This window comes from Ranitomeya variabilis, chromosome 5 (assembly GCF_051348905.1).
Source record: "Ranitomeya variabilis isolate aRanVar5 chromosome 5, aRanVar5.hap1, whole genome shotgun sequence".
Lineage (NCBI taxonomy): Eukaryota > Metazoa > Chordata > Amphibia > Anura > Dendrobatidae > Ranitomeya > Ranitomeya variabilis.
Window position 1 is genome coordinate 555,365,075 of NC_135236.1, and position 20,127 is coordinate 555,385,201.

At 42.9% G+C, this 20,127-nt stretch overlaps 1 protein-coding gene across 8 annotated transcripts in view; it reads right to left on the bottom strand.

Moving 5' to 3' along the window:
• PDLIM7 (PDZ and LIM domain 7) overlaps positions 1-20,127 on the bottom strand; it is a 124,914-nt gene that overhangs the window by 71,473 nt on the left and 33,314 nt on the right. For all 8 annotated transcript variants that reach the window (XM_077265923.1, XM_077265925.1, XM_077265924.1 and 5 more), the window contains exons 3-4: positions 2,392-2,543; positions 304-334 (exon numbers count right to left, since the gene is read on the bottom strand). In XM_077265923.1, the coding sequence (XP_077122038.1) occupies positions 304-334; positions 2,392-2,543 (183 nt within the window). The remainder of the gene's footprint in view (positions 1-303; positions 335-2,391; positions 2,544-20,127) is intronic.

Genomic DNA, 20,127 nt, shown 5'->3' on the forward strand with positions numbered 1-20,127 from the left:
GAGAGAAAGCAGGCACTGTGCGATGAGAGAGGGGATCGGGAGGTTGGTGGCAACTTAGAGGCAAGGAGCCACGTCAGGAAGGAGACCGAAGGAGAAGTGCAATGGTGGAAAATGTTATTGCTTAGATTAGAAGAATAAAGCAGATACATTGAATTTCCACTCAAACGAAGAAAGCGAGAATAGATGAAAAAAGATCTCAAGTACAAGTTGTTAAAAATAACTAGACGGTTCCCCACCTTCTCACAGTCATACAGACAACACCCACACCATTCATATTCTAATGTACTGATGTAAGACATTTACCTTTGGCTGATTACTCAGTCCCATGGAGAATCTAAAGAGAGAAAAACAAAGGTGTCATTCTACATTTTTTACTGTCAGTATATATATATACACACACACAGCCACAAACTAAAATAAAATGTATTCTATTTGGATTTTATGTCATATAAGAACAAAGTATCAAGTACATGTCAAGTGTAAGAGGAAATGATACATGCAAATCTGAAAATTGTGACATGCATTTATATACAGCCCCCAGAGTCCATACTTTGTAAGACCACCTGGGCAGCAATTACTGCTGCAAGTCTTTTGGGGAATGTCTCTACCAGCTTTGCACATCTAAAGGATGACATTTTTGGCCATTCTTCCTTGCAGAGTAGCACTAGCTGTGAGACTGGACGGAGACGTCTGTGAACAGCAATTTTCAAATCTTGCCACAGATTCTCAATGGAATTTAGGTCTGGACTTTGACTGGGCCACTTAAACCCATGAATATGCTTTGTTCTAAATCATTTCATTGTAGCTCTGGCAGTATGTTTAGGGTCGTTATCCTGCTTGAAACTGAACCTACACCCCGGTCCCCAGTCTATTGTAGACTAATAGTTTTTCCTCCAGATTGCCTTGTATTTAGTTCCATCCATCAACTCTGAGCAGCCTCCCTGCTGAAGAAAAGCCTATCCACAATATGATGCTGCCACCACCATGTCTGACTGTGGGGATGGCGTTTTCATAGTGAAGTGCAGTGTTAGTTTTCTGCTATACATAGCGTTTTGCATTTAGCCTGAAACATTCTGATCAACGCACCCGCTTCCACATGCTAGTTGTGTCCCCTACCTAGTTCTTTGCAAACTACCCTTCTTATGGATTCCTTTCAAAAATGGCTTCCTTCTTGCCACTCTTCCATAAAGGCCAGATTTGTGGAGTCTATGACTAAGGGTATGTGCACACGTTCAGGTTTTTTCGCATTTTTTTCGTGATAAAAACGCTATAAAAACTCATTAAAAACGCATGCATTATGCATTCTATCATTTAGAATGCATTCTGCTTGTTTTGTGCACATGGTGCGTTTTTTTCCACTAAAAAAAAAGCAGCATGTTCAATTAATTTTGCGGATTTTACCGCGTTTTTCCCGCAATTGTATGCATTTGGAAAAAACGCATGAAAAAACACACAAAAACGCGTCAAAAACGCATCAAAAACCGCGAAAAAAATGCATGTGGATTTCTGGCAGAAATGTCCGGTTTTTGTCAGGAAAATTTCTGCTAGAAATCCTGACGTGTGCACATAGCCTAATAGTTGTCCTGTGGACAGATTCTCCTACCTGAGCTGTGGATCTCTGCAGCTCCTCCAGAGTGAGCATGGGCATTTTGGCTGCTTCTATAATTAGTGCTCTCCTTGCTTAGGATGTCAATTTAGATGGAAGGCCATGTCTTCATAGGTTTGCAGTTGTGCCACACACTTTCAATTTTTTGGATTATGAAATGAACAGTGCTCTGCTAGATGTTCAGAGTTTGGACTATTTTGTTTTAATATAACCTAACCCTGCTTTACTCTTTTCCACAACTTTATCTCTGACCTACTGTCTTCTTTGGTTTTCATGATGCTGTTTGATCCCTAAAGTTCTCACACAAACCTCTGAGGCCTTCAGAGAACAGCTGTAGTTAAACAGAGAAGAAATTACACATAGGTGGACTCTCTACTTACTAACTATGTGACATTCTATAGACCTATAGACAATTGGTCACTCAGAATTTTATTTAGGGGTATCAAACTACAGGGGGCTGAATACAAATGTACTTTGCTCTTCACATATACTTGCTACTTTGTGTTGGTATGTCACATAAAATCCCAGTAAAATACATTTACATTTGTGGTATTAACATGAAAAAAATGTGGAAAAGTTCATGGGGTATCAATACTTTTTCAAGGCACTGTATATATCTGGATGCTACAGCTACAAAGATAACATGATAGCCTACTGAGTGAACTGTAAGTAGACATACAATGATATCTACACTAAGTAGGCCTCTGACTTTTAACACCTGATAGACCCAGCATGTACCTCCTATGATTATGGCTAGGGGTGAGCTGAGAAGCTCCATTTCTTACCTGCTCAGAGCCAGGCCAAGATTGTTGCTGCAGGCTCGGATCTTGTTCTGGGCTTCAATGTGGGTCATATTTGAGGTGCTCTCACCGTCAATCTGCAGCAACCAGTCCCCGACATTCACTCCAGCCAGCTCAGCTTTACCCGCTGGAGTCAGCTGTAATAGAATTCGGACAGGTTACTTTTAGACATGAGAATTATTTACAATGATATCTATTAAGTTACGTAAGTCTAGCTTAGCCTTTTACTGGGTCTAGACTTCCTACCACCAGTATTCTGGCGATCACCTGATCAGCAAGATAAAGGCCCATTTAGAGGAGATACTAATTGGGCAACAAGCATTTGCAGGAGAACTCGTTTCCAAATATCGGCCTGTCTAAGGCCTCATGCAGTCGTCTCTCGGTCGGATAACACTGCACGCACCGGCAGTGGGCCTACTGACCCAAGTGTGACTGCCTCAAAGAAGTATATGAAGTGGTCATGCTCCTGCCGGGAGACCACAGCCAGTCCGTGCACTGCAGCAGTCCATGATCAGACAGAGATCCACGGACATCTGCACGAGCTCTAAGCAGGCCATGAAACAATCCACAAGTGAATGAGATGATTTCCAAGCTAGCTTTAAAATCATTTTCTTGGCAACACATCATCCTATGAAAACAGTTGATGTGCTACCAATAACATGATAACCTACACGCACAAGACGATCATATTAACATCGTTCCATCTGCATATTGATACTTCTGCCTTCCGAACCTTATTTGCCTTATACCAGCACATCTAAGGCCTCATTTAAATATGCTGAACACAGTCGTTAAACAACCAATTGAATACATGTAAGGCGGTCATTTAATGCACACTTCCATGCGCACTCCTTGTGCACGTAGTGTATCATGTTATCAGCGGCAGATGATGATGTGCTGTCTAGAATGATAATGTGAAAACGTACCTCAAAATCATCTCACCTGACGATCAAGGTGATCACCTGCTCAATTGTCGGATGGCTACGGACCCATTTAGAAGTTCCTAAAAACACCGGTTCTCGATTATCAGTTTGTCTAAATGGACTCTTCACTCCTGAGTGTATCCCTTGGTCTTCACATCAGCCCTGTCAATTGAAATTGCTGATGCTTTTAGGCCGGGTGCACGTGAGCTTATTTCACAATCTGACTACATGCGGTCAGTCCAAGCATTGCAGTCTGTATGTGGACCATGAAATATGCTCATGTGAACCAGGACGTATAGTGACATCCTGGACTCTGAGGTCTTCCTCATAAATTGATTTATACGCATATACAATAAATACATAATAACAAATATAATACCATCTAGTGTAACAACATAAAAATGCCAAATACTATGTAATAAAAGATGAAAATAAAAATGCTCTAAAGGGGTTGTACCATGATTAAATAATATTATTAAATAATTAATTGTTCTGATAAATCAGGCAATCTATAAAATATTTTGTTTATTAAATCCATTTAAAAAATTCTCTTGTGTCTTGATGTTGCAGGTACATACTTGTTATTGCACCCCTTGGTGCTCATTTTATTCCCTCTCAGAGCATCTAACGTTATTAGTCCTCTTCCTCTCTGAAGAGACAATTTGCATATTTCCCAGAGGAGCATTGCGGCTTTAAGTCTCCTCATCTCGACATGCTTAACATGTCACTCTCCGCAAGGAGAAACGTTACTTTTTTAGTAATTTAATAGAATAAATACATTGTATCCATGGGACAACCAATACAATTATACATGATTTACTGACATAAACAAAAAACTGTTTTTACTGGATAAAAATCAGAATGCAGATAAAAAAATATTTATTTGGTATTCAGAAATGATTGCAAGAAGCTATACAAAATTAAGATGTCATGACATTTAAAAAGTGTTTTAAAAAGTACCATAAAGTAATGACATCAAAACATGTTATGTTGTTTAACATTTCAATGTTAAAATCTATTAAAGTCGGATTATACGAAACAAAATATATAAAAAAATAATAAACTAGAATGTAGACCTCACACAGTCAACGCCACGGAAAAAATGCTGAAATTCTAGGAATTGGGTGAGGCAAAACAGGAAAATACCATGCTGCCTCCTAAGGTACAAAATTACAGTAATTGTATCCCTCAAAGTCAACAACATGAGATAGGACATTTAAAAGTAGGTTTTATTAATTATTTATTTTACACTTCAGCAAGAAATGTTCAATGAGCAATATATAGGTATATACAGCTGTGTGAATACGTTTTTGCCCCCTTCCTGATTTCTTATTCTTTTCCATGTTTGTCACATTTAAAGGGAACCTGTCAGCAGGATTGTGCACAGTAACCTGCAGACAGTGTCAGGTCGGCGCCATTATACTGATTACAGTGATACCTGGGTGATGAAATCCGTCTTGTGGTTGTTGTGTAATCTGTATTTTCAGGTATGAGTTAATGATAAGCTCGTGCTCCGGGGCGGCCTGTGGGGAGGTCTTCATGGTGCTCTGCTTAGGTAGTCATAATGCAGACTGCTGACAGGTTACTGATCCCTCACTGACCTGACCCCTAGATTACATAAGGTGATAAGGAATATCACTGTGTGAAAAAAGTGACATTCATCAAAATGGCGTCCTCAGCGGCGCCTGCGCAGTAGCATCTATCGCGTTCTGATGATAATGTGAAGGCACCGCCGGCATCATTTTGCTGAAGGAAAAAAAATGGCTCCATCAAGATGGTGCAGACAGCGGCGTCATTTTGATGACGATATTTTTTTTTCCTTTCTCTCCACAATACTATATGACTAAATCATAAATAAATATGCACATATTGGCCATTGTATCATGCTACAGTGCAAAGACAAAGATAACACAAGTAAACACAAAATGCAGTTTTTAAATGAAGGTCTTTATTATTAAGGGAAAATGAAATGCAAATCTACAGGGCCCTGTGTGAAAAAGTGATTGCCCTCTAAGGGCCCTGTGTGAAAAAGTGATTGCCCTCTAAGGGCCCTGTGTGAAAAAGTGATTGCCCTCTAAGGGCCCTGTGTGAAAAAGTGATTGCCCTCTAAGGGCCCTGTGTGAATAAGTGATTGCCCTCTAAACCTAATAACTGGTTGCACTACCCTTAGCAGCAACAACTTCAACTAAGCGTTTGTGATAACTGGCAATGAGTCTTTTACAACGCTCTGGAGGAATATTGGCCCACTCATCTTTGCAGAATTGTTGTACTTCAGCCACTTTTCTAAGTCATGCCACAGTATCGCAATCTGATTAAGGTCAGGACTTTGACTAGGCCACTTCAAAGTCTTAATTTTGTTTTTCTTAAGCTTTTCAAAGGAGGACTTGCTGGTGTGTTTTGGATCATTGTCCTGATGCATAACCCAAGTGTGCTACAGCTTGAGGTCACGAACAGATGGCAGGACATTCCCCTTCAGGATTTTTTGGTAGACAGCAGAAGAATTCATGGTTCCATTTACCACAGCAAGTCTTCCAGGTCCTGAAGCAGCAAAGCAGACCCAGACCATCATACTACCACCACCATATTTTTCTGCTGGGACATACACCGTCCAAAAAGTTCAACTTTTGTCTCGTCAGTCCACTCAATATTCTCCCCAAAGTCTTGGGGATCATCAAGATGTTTTTTGGTAAAACTGAGAGGAGCCTTTATGTTTTTATTGCTTCGCAGTGGGTTTTGTTTTGGAACTCTGCCATGCAGGCCATTTTGCACAGTCTCTCGCTTAGGGCTCATACTCACTTACGCGAAACTCGGATGAGTCTCGCACGGCAATACCCGATGCTGCTGCCGGCATTCAGATTGGAGCGTGCGGCCACATAGGAATACATGCAGCCGCACGCTCCACTCCTCTGTGCTAGGTGCAGTGCTAGGTATTGCCGTGCGAGACTCGTCCGAATCTCGCGCAAGTGAGTATGAGCCCTTATTGTGGAATCATGAACACTGACCTTAACTGAGGCAAGTGAGGCCTGCAGTTCTTTGGATGTTGTTGTGGGGTCTTTTGTGACCTCTTGGATGCATCATCGCTGCGCTCTTGGGGTAATTTGGGGCATCGAGACACTCCTGGGAAGGTTCACCACTGTTCCATGTTTTCATCATTTGTGGATAATGGCTCTCACTGTGGTTTGTTGGAGTCCTAAAGCTTTAGAAATGGCTTTATGACCTTTCCCAGACTCATAGATCTCAATTACTGATGTTTAGCTTTTGAAGATCTTTTTGTCTACTTCACTTTGTCAGGCAGTTCCTATTCCTTGATTGAGAACAGGTGTGGAAGAAATCAGGTCTGTGTGTGGCTAGGGAAATTGAACTCAATTTCCCAAAGATGTGATAAACCACAGTTCATTTCTGTTTTAACCCCTTAACGACCAGGGGTATTTTTGGTTTTGCATTTTCATTTTTTGCTCCCCTTCTTCCCAGAACCATAACTTTGTTAATTTTTTGTCAAAATAGCCATGTGAGGGCTTGTTTTTTGCGGGACAAGTTGTACTTTTAAAGAGCATCATTGGTTTTACCATATCAAGTAACAGAACACGGGAAAAAACTTCAAAGTGCGGTGAAATTGCAAAAAAAACCTGCAATCCCACACTTGTTTCTTGTTTGGCTTTTTTACTAGGTTCACTACATGCTAAAAGTGACCGGCCATTATGATTCTCCAGGTCATTATGAGTTCATAATGAAAAATATATACACGGCACTCAAGGTTCCTGTATGGTGCTCAAGTCGGGTTTCCAGCCCCTCAATCCAATACTCAAAATTACTTGGCACTCAGAAGAATATTTTGCAAGTTGATTATTCCATTTATTTGTACATCCAGTTTAGAAAATGAACGTTTTCGGTCCATACATCAGACCTTCATCAGAACTGTCTTTTTTAACAAACTGGTAGATATAATGTGGAAGGGTATATCAAGGCCTAGATAGGCCAGAGCTGGGTGACCCGGGATAAGGCAGGGAGGCTAGCAGCCAGGTTGCCTCACTATGCCTGGATAGGTGATGCTGTGCGAAGGCGCCGATCTGCTGCTATAAGTGGCGCTTAAAACGCCAGCTACGTGGCGTGAAAACTGGAAGTCCCGGGCACCGCGGTGCCCGGGACTTCCAGTTTTCACGCCACGTAGCTGGCGTTTTAAGCGCCACTTATAGCAGCAGATCGGCGCCTTCGCACAGCATCACCTATCCAGGCATAGTGAGGCAACCTGGCTGCTAGCCTCCCTGCCTTATCCCGGGTCACCCAGCTCTGGCCTATCTAGGCCTTGATATACCCTTCCACATTATATCTACCAGTTTGTTAAAAAAGACAGTTCTGATGAAGGTCTGATGTATGGACCGAAAACGTTCATTTTCTAAACTGGATGTACAAATAAATGGAATAATCAACTTGCAAAATATTCTTCTGAGTGCCAAGTAATTTTGAGTATTTCATTATGAGTTCATAGACACCAAACATGTCTAGGTTATTTTTTATCTAAGTGGCCAAAAAGAATTCCAAACTTTGTAAAAAAAAATAATTTAAAAAAGGTGCCGTTTTCCAAACCCATAGCGTCTCCATTTTTCGGGATCTGGGGCCGCGTAAGGGCTTATTTTTTGCATGCCGAGCTGACATTTTTATTGATACCATTTTGGTGCAGATACGTTCTTTTGATCACCCATTATTGCAATTGTATTTTAACGTAATTCTGGCGTTTTGATTTTTTTCTCACTACACCGTTTACCGATTTGATTCTTTTTTTTATATTGATAGATCGGGCGATTTTGAAAGCGGCGATACCAAATATGTGTATATTTGATTTTTTTTTTTTATTGTTCTATTTTGAATGGGGCGAAAGGGGGGTGATTTGAACTTTTATATTTTTTAAATACATTTTTTATTTACTTTTTGCATGCTTCAATAGTCTCCATGGGAGACTAGAAGCAGCACTTGTCCGATCGGCTCTGCTACAGTCCTTCTCTACGTAGCAGAAATGCTCACTTGCTATAAGCGCCAACCACTAGGCGGCGCCCATAGCGATCCAGCAATGACAACCACAGGGGTCTTCTCCTGACCCCGGATTGTCATGCCAACCCATCGCGATCATGTTACACGGGCACCGATGGGAGGAGGGAACGACGCGCTTCCTGCATGTGCATGTTAAATGCCGTTGTCAGTGTTTGACATTTAACATGCTAGCAGCAGCGGGTGAATCGTGATTTCACCCACGGCTGCTCCGGGCACATATCAGCTGATCAGATCAGCTGTCATGTTCCGGAAAAGGTGCAGGCTCATCGGCGGAGCCCGCACCAAACGGGGGGAGGCATCCAATGATGGACTGTGTCCATCATTGCACATTACGGGATTAAGGTGACGGGAGGTAGGGGTGCAATCACTTTATCACACAGGGCCCTGTAGGTTTGGATTCCTTTTTCGCTTAATAGTAAACATCTTAATTTATAAACTGCATTTTGTGATTACTTGTGTTATCATTGACTAATATTTAAATTTGTTTGGTGATCTGAAACATTTAAGTGTGACAAACATGCAAAAGAACAGGAAATCAGGAAGGGAGCAAACACTTTTTCACACAACTGTATAGGCAAAATGGTCAGCCAATAACCACAGGTATGACACAGCCTTTGGATCTCGCTGGACTGAATGGATTTTACCGATAATAATCTCCTATCTCTGACCAGCTTTAGCCAGCCTCCAACTCTTTGGTCGTCATCTAAAGGGATCCTGTCACCAGGTTTGCCCCATATGAGATAAGACCACCATCTTTCAGGACTCATATATAACATACTAATATGCTGTGTATATGCCCACAATCCGGCCTACAACACAAGAAAAGCACCTCTTATTATACTCCCCTGCAGGGTGGTCTGGTCTGGTCTGAGCTGTCATTGATCCTGGTCCGCAGCCAGCCTTTTTTGGAGGCCATCCTCCTTCTGAGCTTCATGTGGATGACGAGTGCTACGTCATCCACACAGTGTTCCCCACATATTGTTCCGGCGCATGCGTACTTTTCTGCCCTGACGAGGGCAGGGCGAAGTACTGCAGTGCGCATGCGCCTGGGCTCTCTGAATTTTCCCGATGCATGCGCACTGCAGTACTTTGCTCTGCCCTGACCAGGGTAGAAGTACATCTGTGCAAGAGCGCAATGCTGGGGAACACTGTGTGGGTAACATAAAACTCATCATCTACATGAAACACCGAAGGACGGCATAGAAAAAAGGCAAAGGAACGAGGACCAGCGACGCCCCTCGGACTGGCCCCCAGGTGAGTATAATAATAGGTGTTTTGCTTGTGTTGCAGGCCGGATTGTGGGCATATACACAGCACATTAGTATGTTGTATATGAGCGCTGAAGGGTGGTGGCCGTTTCTCATGTGGGGCAAACCTGGTAACAGGTTCCCTTTAATAGGTTCCCATATCAGAGATAGTTAATAACAGCTTACACTATGTACTCTAAAGGCAAGTGGGCAAAATGTAAGCCATGCCTGTGCAAGCCACCAGCAGGAGAAAAACACATGGCTGAGTGTCCCTGTACGTGAGCTGGAAGGCGGCTTAGTATTAATAACTAAAAATTGCACAACCTCAGCACTTCTGAGCAGCCACATGACGCCACCATCCCACCTGTCCCTTTTATTCACAGTCCTCCGCCTGCCCTGGCAGTCACGTACAAAACAATCTGCCCCACCACAAGTGCGAGAATCAGCATTCATTTTATCAGAAGAGATTGATGAGGGCAACATGCAGCTTTTCCACAAAAATAAAAGTGTGGCCTCACACCTCACACCAATGGCCCATGTAGATGAGCCAATAATTCCCTCAGTCCTGCCTAAACGGGTCAGTAACCACCTAATGATCAGGCATTCTGCTAAATCTTTGGCTGCGATGATTTTTTAGCAGGTTTATTTGGTAACACATCCCCCTATATAACCAGATGATGTGCTGCCGGTAAGGTCACATTCTGTGCCCATAAGGTACTCGTTGGCCGGTCTAAACAGGCCAGAAAACCAATGCCGATTGCCAGTCGTTTATCAGTCTGATTCTCGCCGTTTAGGGCTATGTTTACATGCAGCATTTAATTTATGCAAATTAAAAGCTGCCTTTTACAGTACCAGTAAAGGTTGAGATTTCAGAAATTTTATGTACTCGCCATTTTTTTTGCAGACCGAATTGGGGAACCGCAGCGTTTTTGAAATTTGCAGTATGTTAATTCTTTCAGCGTTTTTTCAACCAAGGAAATCAATGAGAAAGTAAAAAAGTGCACGTTTTTTAAGCTTTTTTTGGTGAATAAAGCTAACTTTATTAATTATGTACATGCAGCTAAAAAAGCATCAAAACACTGCGAAACGCTGAAAAACAGGAGTTTGAAATGCAGCATTTTTACTGTCAAAAGTGCTGCGAGGCCATATAATGTAAGCGCTTCCAGCAGACACAGCTGTATCTGATTATACAGTACATATCAATGAGCTTCATATAAAATATGGACTGAGAAACAATCACTTTGATGTCTGCAAGGGTGACATCATCATCATTAGGAAGCTTTTACCTGTGTGCCATAGTCAACAGATGATATCATTGTTGTGGCTCATAAAACCAGGGTGTGTGGGTGAGTTTATGATACTACAGATACTCAGGAACCATGTAACTTTGGACTGGTAATGAATCCTGCTCCTCAGCAGTATTCACTGTGGAATTCCAATGCTGGAGCATTTATTCCTAGAACTCGGCATTATCATCGCTGTCCCCATTGAGGCTCATAATCTAAATTTCCTACAGTATGGTCTCTGGAGTGTGGGAGGAAACCGGAGAACCCGGAGGAAACCCACGTAAACACGGGGAGAACATACAAACTCCTTGCAGATGTTGTCCAAGGTGGGATTTAAAAACAGGACCCCAGCACTGCAAAGCCACAGTGCTAACCACTGAGTCACCATGCTGCTTTATGTGGGGGTACACACCTCAAATTGGTAACTCCTACTTGTCAAATTTATTCAGAAATTTCTAGGAGTAATAAGAGAGGAACAACAGTACACAGAGTCATGTTTCCCTGAAATCTTCTTTTCTAGGGAATACAAGTATTTATTAATGCCGACAGGTCAGGAGTGATGACTGATCATTTTAACTTTGGGTTCATAGGGATGGTAAATGTAGCTGAAGAAGTAACCAGGGCTGTGGAGTCGGAGTCAGAGCCCATTTTGGTGGAGTTGGAGTCATGGAAATTGAGGAGTCGGAGGTTTGGCTTACCGACTCCACAGCCCTGGAAATAACAAACCTATACATCAGACTTGTATCTATTACTTAGGTACATTACATTTTTGGTACAATAGTATCCACGAAACATGGATTTAATGTTCCATTTTAAAAAAAAGTGCTACAAGTGGTTGTGCTTTTTACTTCATTACATTTCTAATGCAAATCAATATAGAAAAATCGCCACAATAAATAAAAATACAGCAGAGGATGCAAACATTTCTATAGCCTTCCTACACTAGCTGGCGAACATCATGGTGTGGGGTCACACATCAATACTCCTCTCCAGTTCTATCCCAACATCACAATATGTACAGTATGGGAAATGGAGACATAAGGAGAGCCCAGCGGGCAGGATGGCTCCCTCCACACTAAGTGCTATCTGATGACGGAGAAGATCCCAGCAGAGTCTGCCATCTCCAGCAACAGTGTGTTAATTAAAGCCACACAGAAGGACATATGTAGCGGGACTGTGCGGCTGTAAAGCATGCCATGAGTGGGCGGTGAGGGAAGGAACAAGCTGTACAGTGCAGCTCCCAGGGGGAGAGATATTAATAGGAATCATATGGGGCTGCTTCAACAGTGCGGCTCCGTGCATGGAGCACGCTGCCCCCGGGCACAATGGCACAAGCACTTTCCTATCCACATGTTACACCAGGCAAGAAAACCTCCATTCCAAATGCCAGCTTAGAAGTGTGAAGACCTCCGCTCGCTCTGCCCATTCCGACATCAGTCATTTATCATTCTCCTCGCAAATGGAGCCAGGGATGATTTAGTCACTCGCTTTCCATCAAAACTGTAAACCACAGGGTGAGCTTCACTGATGGCTTTAGATGGGACCCATCACCAGGTGAAAAGTGGCCAGCTTTTCCTCCTATTACCGCTGAGCATTCTAGCTTGCTTTTTTTTATAAATCCGCCATACAATTGCAGCAATATGGGCACTTTAATTTAGAGCTAATTTCTATGGTCTTTATTAAGGAGGTGTGGCCACAAGATAATTATGCAGAGCAGCCGAAAGACATGCCCCCAGAGAATCCTGTAAGCCACGCCCCTGTAGTAAAGACCATAACAATGGGCACTATGTAAAAAGGCCCACATCTCTGCAACCCTATGGCGGATTTAGAAAAAGGAAAAAAGGCACACTCAGGGGAGCAATAGGAAAACAATACGAGCAAAACCCTGCCATGCTTGAACTGGTGACAAGTCCACTTTAAGCCTAATTAAGTCAAATGACAAGTGCAATATTTGTGTAATACTCCACATTTCACAGCGTGGCTCAGAGAGAGGGATGACGGTGTAGATCTGACCACGTCAAACGTCTCCTAGCCTGGATGTGAGCCCAATTATAGCTTTGTCCCCTCTCTTACTTCCCTTTCGCAAGATTGCCACTGAACAAACCCAACTGACCAATGCTAGAAGCCATTAAGTGGACATGTAAGGGTGGAGCAAATCAGCAGAACTTGCCAAATGACATCAATGGCTACAGGGGTCTTTCTATACAGTTCTTCCATAGGATTATAAAACCTATTCTTGATTTAGGGCCAAACCATTTCATGCTGCCAATATACTACACATATGGTTAGTGAGGACACAAATGTGCCAAGCAGCTTTCCCCACCTACACCCGGTTTTAACATTGAACATGCAGTCTGATCTGCCATCAGCAGTTATGGAGAAGAAGAAGTTTCTGACATTCACATATACCGTAAATTGTAGGAAATTTTTTATAGACCTTGAATTTTATTTTTTGTAATCCCTGCTCATTCTGGGGTGGTCCTAAACAGTGAGACAACCTTCCCTGTATCAGTCTGCACACAGGAATGCCAATCACTAATGAGAACCGTCTCCTTGACTTCAAAGCCAAGAATGTGCAAGAATTATTATTATTATTTATATAGCACCATTGATTCCATGGTGCTGTACATGAGAAGGAGTTACATACAAATTACAGATATCACTTACAGTAAGCAACTAACAATTACAGACTGATACAGAGGGGCGAGGATCCTGCCCTTGCGGGCTTACATTCTGCAGGATATGTTTAATGTGACAGGGTCCTTTAGCATCAGATGCTTTAGCGTAAGATAGCTATGACATCTCACAGCCTGGAGTGTCGCCACATAGTTCCTATTTGAGTTGAGCAAAAAAGATCCGTAGGACCCTGATTGGGCACCAACATCAGTGCTCCACACAAGCTGGCCCAGGGTTCTACGAATTTCCTGAGCTGACACCTAAAAGCTGACATCCTGGGCACTTCTGGTGATTAGCAACTAGGCCTCACACAAAGTCATGGTGACCTTGCAAACGTCAGAGGCGGAAGAAGTTCACAGCACCCAGGTGCCATAGAGTACTAACAGGCACGCTGGACAAGGGTGCTGCCAATCTTTTTATCAACTCTAGTTCCAATTAGACGATAAGGACAATAATTGCAGTACTTGGCATTGCATTGCAGTATTGCCTTTGAATAGCCTAAGCATGTTCATCAGAAGTATATATACTATGAGCATCTCAGAGATGACAACAATGGAGCTGCCAAAAAATACAAAAGTGCAGCACAAAGGACATCTGTCATCCTATACAAAACCTATAGAAAGGATAATTGTCACGATACAGCTGTCGGTTAACCCAGGACCAGGGTCCTTCCCCGTCCCTAACACTAGGGGTGCCCTAGCTTGCCCTAGTCCCCAGGATACTTCTCAAGGTGAAGATCCCGGGGCCTTCGCCCTTGTCTTATCTCCTAAATTAGCCCTCCGTCTGTTCTCTTCCCTCACCAAGGGAAGAGGGGGCGCTACTGTGCACCGTAGTACACCAACCCAACGAACAAGGCAACGCAAACAAGGGTTAACAGAAAACTCCAGGCATACCAAATATTCACTCACATATAACAGAGGAATACACTGGGGCATGGAGGTAGGGGAATAAACCAAAATAGGGAAGGATAAGGAACTACCACACATACAAATCAAGCAACAGTCACTAATAGCTCCTCCAGCTCTCCTTCTCATATGTGCTCCTCTCCCACCGATAGCCATGCAGCAAATGCTAGCACTGACAAGGAGTAGTAACAGAGCCCAGACTAGAAAGGGAAAAGGAGTGGCTAATCGAGCTCAGCTGTGAGCACAGGAATTTCCAACATGGTCGATTAACCCCTGTTCTACCAGAAGAAATAAACACATTTAAAAAGAAGTGCTTCTTCTCAGCGCTGAAGTAGGAGCAATCAGACGCTGCGGTCTTCTGGCTCCACGCTGTCGCGTTAACCTTGTGGCAATAATATTTCTTCTCCCATTCTCCACAAGGAAAGAAAACTGTTTTTGGTGCAGATACCATTCTAATATGTCCTGATTGTATTGCTGTGAACCGTTTCTCTTTACCAGAATTCTGTCAGCACTATAGGTGCAATAACCTCCATTCCCACACTTTGTGCTACACATTATATATAACTTTGTTCAATAGCTTCCCTATACCAAACTGAATGCCCATCTCTCTATTATGCCTGTGTACAATTTGACAGAAAGGAGAATAAGAGCAGAGATTTGCCCCACTTCTTATAATCCTTTTCTGCAGCTGCAGCGATAACACATCACAACAAACAGTGTATAAGAAATAAACTAAGCTGAAATCAATTGACAATTTAACTTGGGGAATGAATGTAATTAAGTTATTTTTTGAGTCTTTTGAATGGTAAAAATGCCTTCAATAGGGCAATATAGGTGCATAATCTGGCAGACATAGCCATACCATTGCCATTATTTATACTACTTATTTCTGTGGATTAGAAATGCAACATCCGTCAGATACCCCTGACATAGCAGGTCTCATAGAAAATAAAGATTTGCCAATAAAACCTATCCTATCGCACTGGAAGTGGGTTTCCCAATAGACATGACTTTTGGTGGATTCCATCAAAATCAGTCAGATTTCCGTTAATGTCATATCTTCGGCCAACTTTAGAACATTTCTGCCTACAGCAGTACATACAGGCCAAAACGTAAGGACAAACTTTTCTTAAAAACAACTTTCCACTGGTTTACTTACGTATATTGCATGTAACTGGCCTTGGCGGAGGGAGTATAAGTGAGGGGTACAGGCTATAAGAATACAGTACATAGCAATAACTTCCAAAATAAAGCTTTTTATAGCTGCTTTATATACGTAGCTCCCCATTTTGATGTGTCACTGACCCCATGATATGCTCCCTTTCACACTTATAATCAACTACGCAGCTGAAATGCTTACCATCTAATTTGTGATATGGGTGACGCAGATCTACGCGGACCACCTACCTCACAGGCCAACACTAGCGGGGGTGGAGGGATGTAGCCCTTTGCACCGGTCTCCTGGCAACAATTACCTTTCTTACTTATGCTGTGCCCTTGTCTCCTGGCATGGCTTGTCTGGAAATAGCTCTGCTCAAAAGAGCAACCTGTTGTGCTCCTGCAGCCAAATCTATTTTAAAGAAAAGCCTGCAGGGGATGTAAAACTGTTGACGGAGGGGGGCTTGTAATTACACAAAAGCACTCAGCTTAGCCTAACCTTCACTGAAAAACCGCCAGCATACTTACCAGCTAAAATATGTGAGGTTTCTAAGGACAAAAAAGGCTTTAAAGAGAACCGGTCATCAGGATTTTGCTAAGTAAACTACAGTCATTGTCAGGTTGGCGCTGTTAGGATAAGTTCACACAGGGCATTTTTGTTGCGTTTTTTTTCTGCAGCAAAACCTGATCTCTTGGCAGGAAAGAAGCTACGGCAAAACCGAATGTTTTGGTGCGTTTTTATCATGCGTTTTTGGGGCTAACTTGTCTCTTTGTGCATGCTAATAAAGTTGTGTGCCCCCAGAGAAAAAAAAAAACTAATTCCTGTAGAACCATACCGCTACATCCTTTGAAAAGTCGGCAATTTATGTGCCGCGTACACAAAATCACACTGACAGATTAGAATCGAATAGATATATGCACATAGAATACATAGATACATAGATGTCAGTGACACACATATACAGTGGGGCAAAAAAGTATTTAGTCAGTCAGCAATAGTGCAAGTTCCACCACTTAAAAAGATGAGAGGCGTCTGTAATTTACATCATAGGTAGACCTCAACTATGGGAGACAAACTGAGTAAAAAAAATCCAGAAAATCACATTGTCTGTTTTTTTAACATTTAATTTGCATATTATGGTGGAAAATAAGTATTTGGTCAGAAACAAAATTTCATCTCAATACTTTGTAAAATATCCTTTGTTGGCAATGACAGAGGTCAAACGTTTTCTGTAAGTCTTCACAAGGTTGCCACACACTGTTGTTGGTATGTTGGCCCATTCCTCCATGCAGATCTCCTCTAGAGCAGTGATGTTTTTGGCTTTTCGCTTGGCAACACGGACTTTCAACTCCCTCCAAAGGTTTTCTATAGGGTTGAGATCTGGAGACTGGCTAGGCCACTCCAGGACCTTGAAATGCTTCTTACGAAGCCACTCCTTTGTTGCCCTGGCGGTGTGCTTTGGATCATTGTCATGTTGAAAGACCCAGCCACGTTTCATCTTCAATGCCCTTGCTGATGGAAGGAGGTTTGCACTCAAAATCTCACGATACATGGCCCCATTCATTCTTTCATGTACCCGGATCAGTCGTCCTGGCCCCTTTGCAGAGAAACAGCCCCAAAGCATGATGTTTCCACCACCATGCTTTACAGTAGGTATGGTGTTTGATGGATGCAACTCAGTATTCTTTTTCCTCCAAACACGACAAGTTGTGTTTCTACCAAACAGTTCCAGTTTGGTTTCATCAGACCATAGGACATTCTCCCAAAACTCCTCTGGATCATCCAAATGCTCTCTAGCAAACTTCAGACGGGCCCGGACATGTACTTGCTTAAGCAGTGGGACACGTCTGGCACTGCAGGATCTGAGTCCATGGTGGCGTAGTGTGTTACTTATGGTAGGCCTTGTTACATTGGTCCCAGCTCTCTGCAGTTCATTCACTAGGTCCCCCCGCGTGGTTCTGGGATTTTTGCTCACCGTTCTTGTGATCATTTCTGACCCCACGGGGTGGGATTTTGCGTGGAGCCCCAGATCGAGGGAGATTATCAGTGGTCTTGTATGTCTTCCATTTTCTAATTATTGCTCCCACTGTTGATTTCTTCACTCCAAGCTGGTTGGCTATTGCAGATTCAGTCTTCCCAGCCTGGTGCAGGGCTACAATTTTGTTTCTGGTGTCCTTTGACAGCTCTTTGGTCTTCACCATAGTGGAGTTTGGAGTCAGACTGTTTGAGGGTGTGCACAGGTGTCTTTTTATACTGATAACAAGTTTAAACAGGTGCCATTACTACAGGTAATGAGGGGAGGAAAGAGGAGACTCTTAAAGAAGAAGTTACAGGTCTGTGAGAGCCAGAAATCTTGATTGTTTGTTTCTGACCAAATACTTATTTTCCACCATAATATGCAAATTAAATGTTAAAAAAACAGACAATGTGATTTTCTGGATTTTTTTTACTCAGTTTGTCTCCCATAGTTGAGGTCTACGTATGATGTAAATTACAGACGCCTCTCATCTTTTTAAGTGGTGGAACTTGCACTATTGCTGACTGACTAAATACTTTTTTGCCCCACTGTAAATGTATTTGTAATAGATAGATAGATAGATAGATAGATAGATAGATAGATAGATAGATAGATAAAAGGCCGGCAATTCATCTGCCATGTACTGTAAAATCACAGCAGGAGCCGACAGGATAGAAGACATGGATTACATACAGTAAATACATTTAGAATAGGTAGATATACAGATGTCTGTGACAAATACAATGAGTACAGTGTGTGCAGCTTACTGCACATGTATTTAATTAATAAAAGGTTATTTTTCGGAAAAAAATGGTGTGGGCTCCCGCACAATTTTCGTAACCAGCAGAGGGAAAGCCGACGGCTGGGAGCCGATGTTTATAGCCTGGGAAGGAGGCAATACCCCTGGAGCGTCCTTGGGCTGTTAATATCAGCTCACCGCTGTATAACTAGCCTTTACTTGCTATTAAAATGGGGAACCCTAAAAAAATGACATAGGGTACCCCTATAATTAATAACCAGCAAAGGCTATGCAGACAGCTGGGGGCTGATATTAACAGCCTACGAAGGGGCCATGGATACTGCCCAGGCTAAAAACATCAGCTCTCAGCCACCCCAGAAAGAAATTCTCAAAAACCGCAGTGAAATTCTCTCACTTCTGCACCGTGCGACTTTCTCACGGTGCTAGCGGGGATCTCACAGAGGTCACCGCAGTTCAGCCCATCTGGGAACGGAGCCTCAGTGACGTCACCACTAGTCACTGAGGCTGCGCTCATTCACCAGTGGTTCTCAGCCTGGACGGTCACATCTTGGCACCGTCTAGGTTGAAAACTATTTGTCCCCCAGACAAGGAGTACGTTGTGGGACAGAACGATGGACAGGTGATGGATATTGTTGTTTTTTACTTTAGTTTTATTACAGGAGAAAGAGGGCTTCGGTGGAATGGGCGAGGTCATAAGTATGGTTTAACTGAGATTATTAAAGGAGTCTGTGTCATTTTTTTAATTAAAGGACTTTATTCTGGGTGTCTGTGACTATGGGGTTACAATTTGACTATGGTAATGGGGGTGTCTTATTGACACCTCTCCATTGCTAACCTCGGGGGCTTGATGTCACCTGACAATACAAAGGTGACATAAACCCCCCCAACTATCACCCCACTTGCCACCGCAACAGGGAACGTGGGAAGAGTCGGGCAAAGCGACAGAATTAGTGCATCTAATAGATGCGCCTTTTCTGGGCAGCTACGTGCTGCTATTTTTAGGCTGAGGGGGCAATATCCATGGCTTCTTACCAGCCTGAGAATACCATCCCCCAGCTGTCTGCTTTAGCAAGGCTGGTTGTGAAAAATGGGGGGACCCCACACCGTTTTCTTTAATTATTTAAATAATTAAAAAATACGGCGTGGGGACCCCTTTTTTCTTGATAACCAGCCTTGCTGACAGCTGAGGGTTGCAGCCCCCAGCGGTGAGTTTTGCCTGGCTTTCTATCAAAAATAAGGGGAACCCACGCAGGTTTTCTTTTTTAATTATTTAATTACAGAACAGGAACAGCTGATGGAATACTCCCATCAGTCGTTCCTGCCCTCACTGTTACTAGTGGCAGAAGGTGTCGGATAATGGGATCAGTAGTCCAATCAGCTGACACCAGTGACTGGAGGTAAACTGTATACCTCCGATCACAGCTGAGCGCTTCCGCTGTCTTTTGACAGCATGGGAACAGCGGCTCTCTGACCAACAGGGATTATTTCCCCACAGATTAGAAGCGGTGTTTGCCGAGCTGTCATGCATATGACAGCGTGTCAAATACTGTATTGTCAGGACCCCCATTCAAGTGAATGGGGTTCGGGTCCACTCTGCTGAATGACAGGCTGTATGGACGCATCATGCAGCCTGCCATCTTTCCGTAGCAGAGCCGAGTGAGGTGTCACATTCGACTGTTCTTGACTTTTCTGCAGAAAATAG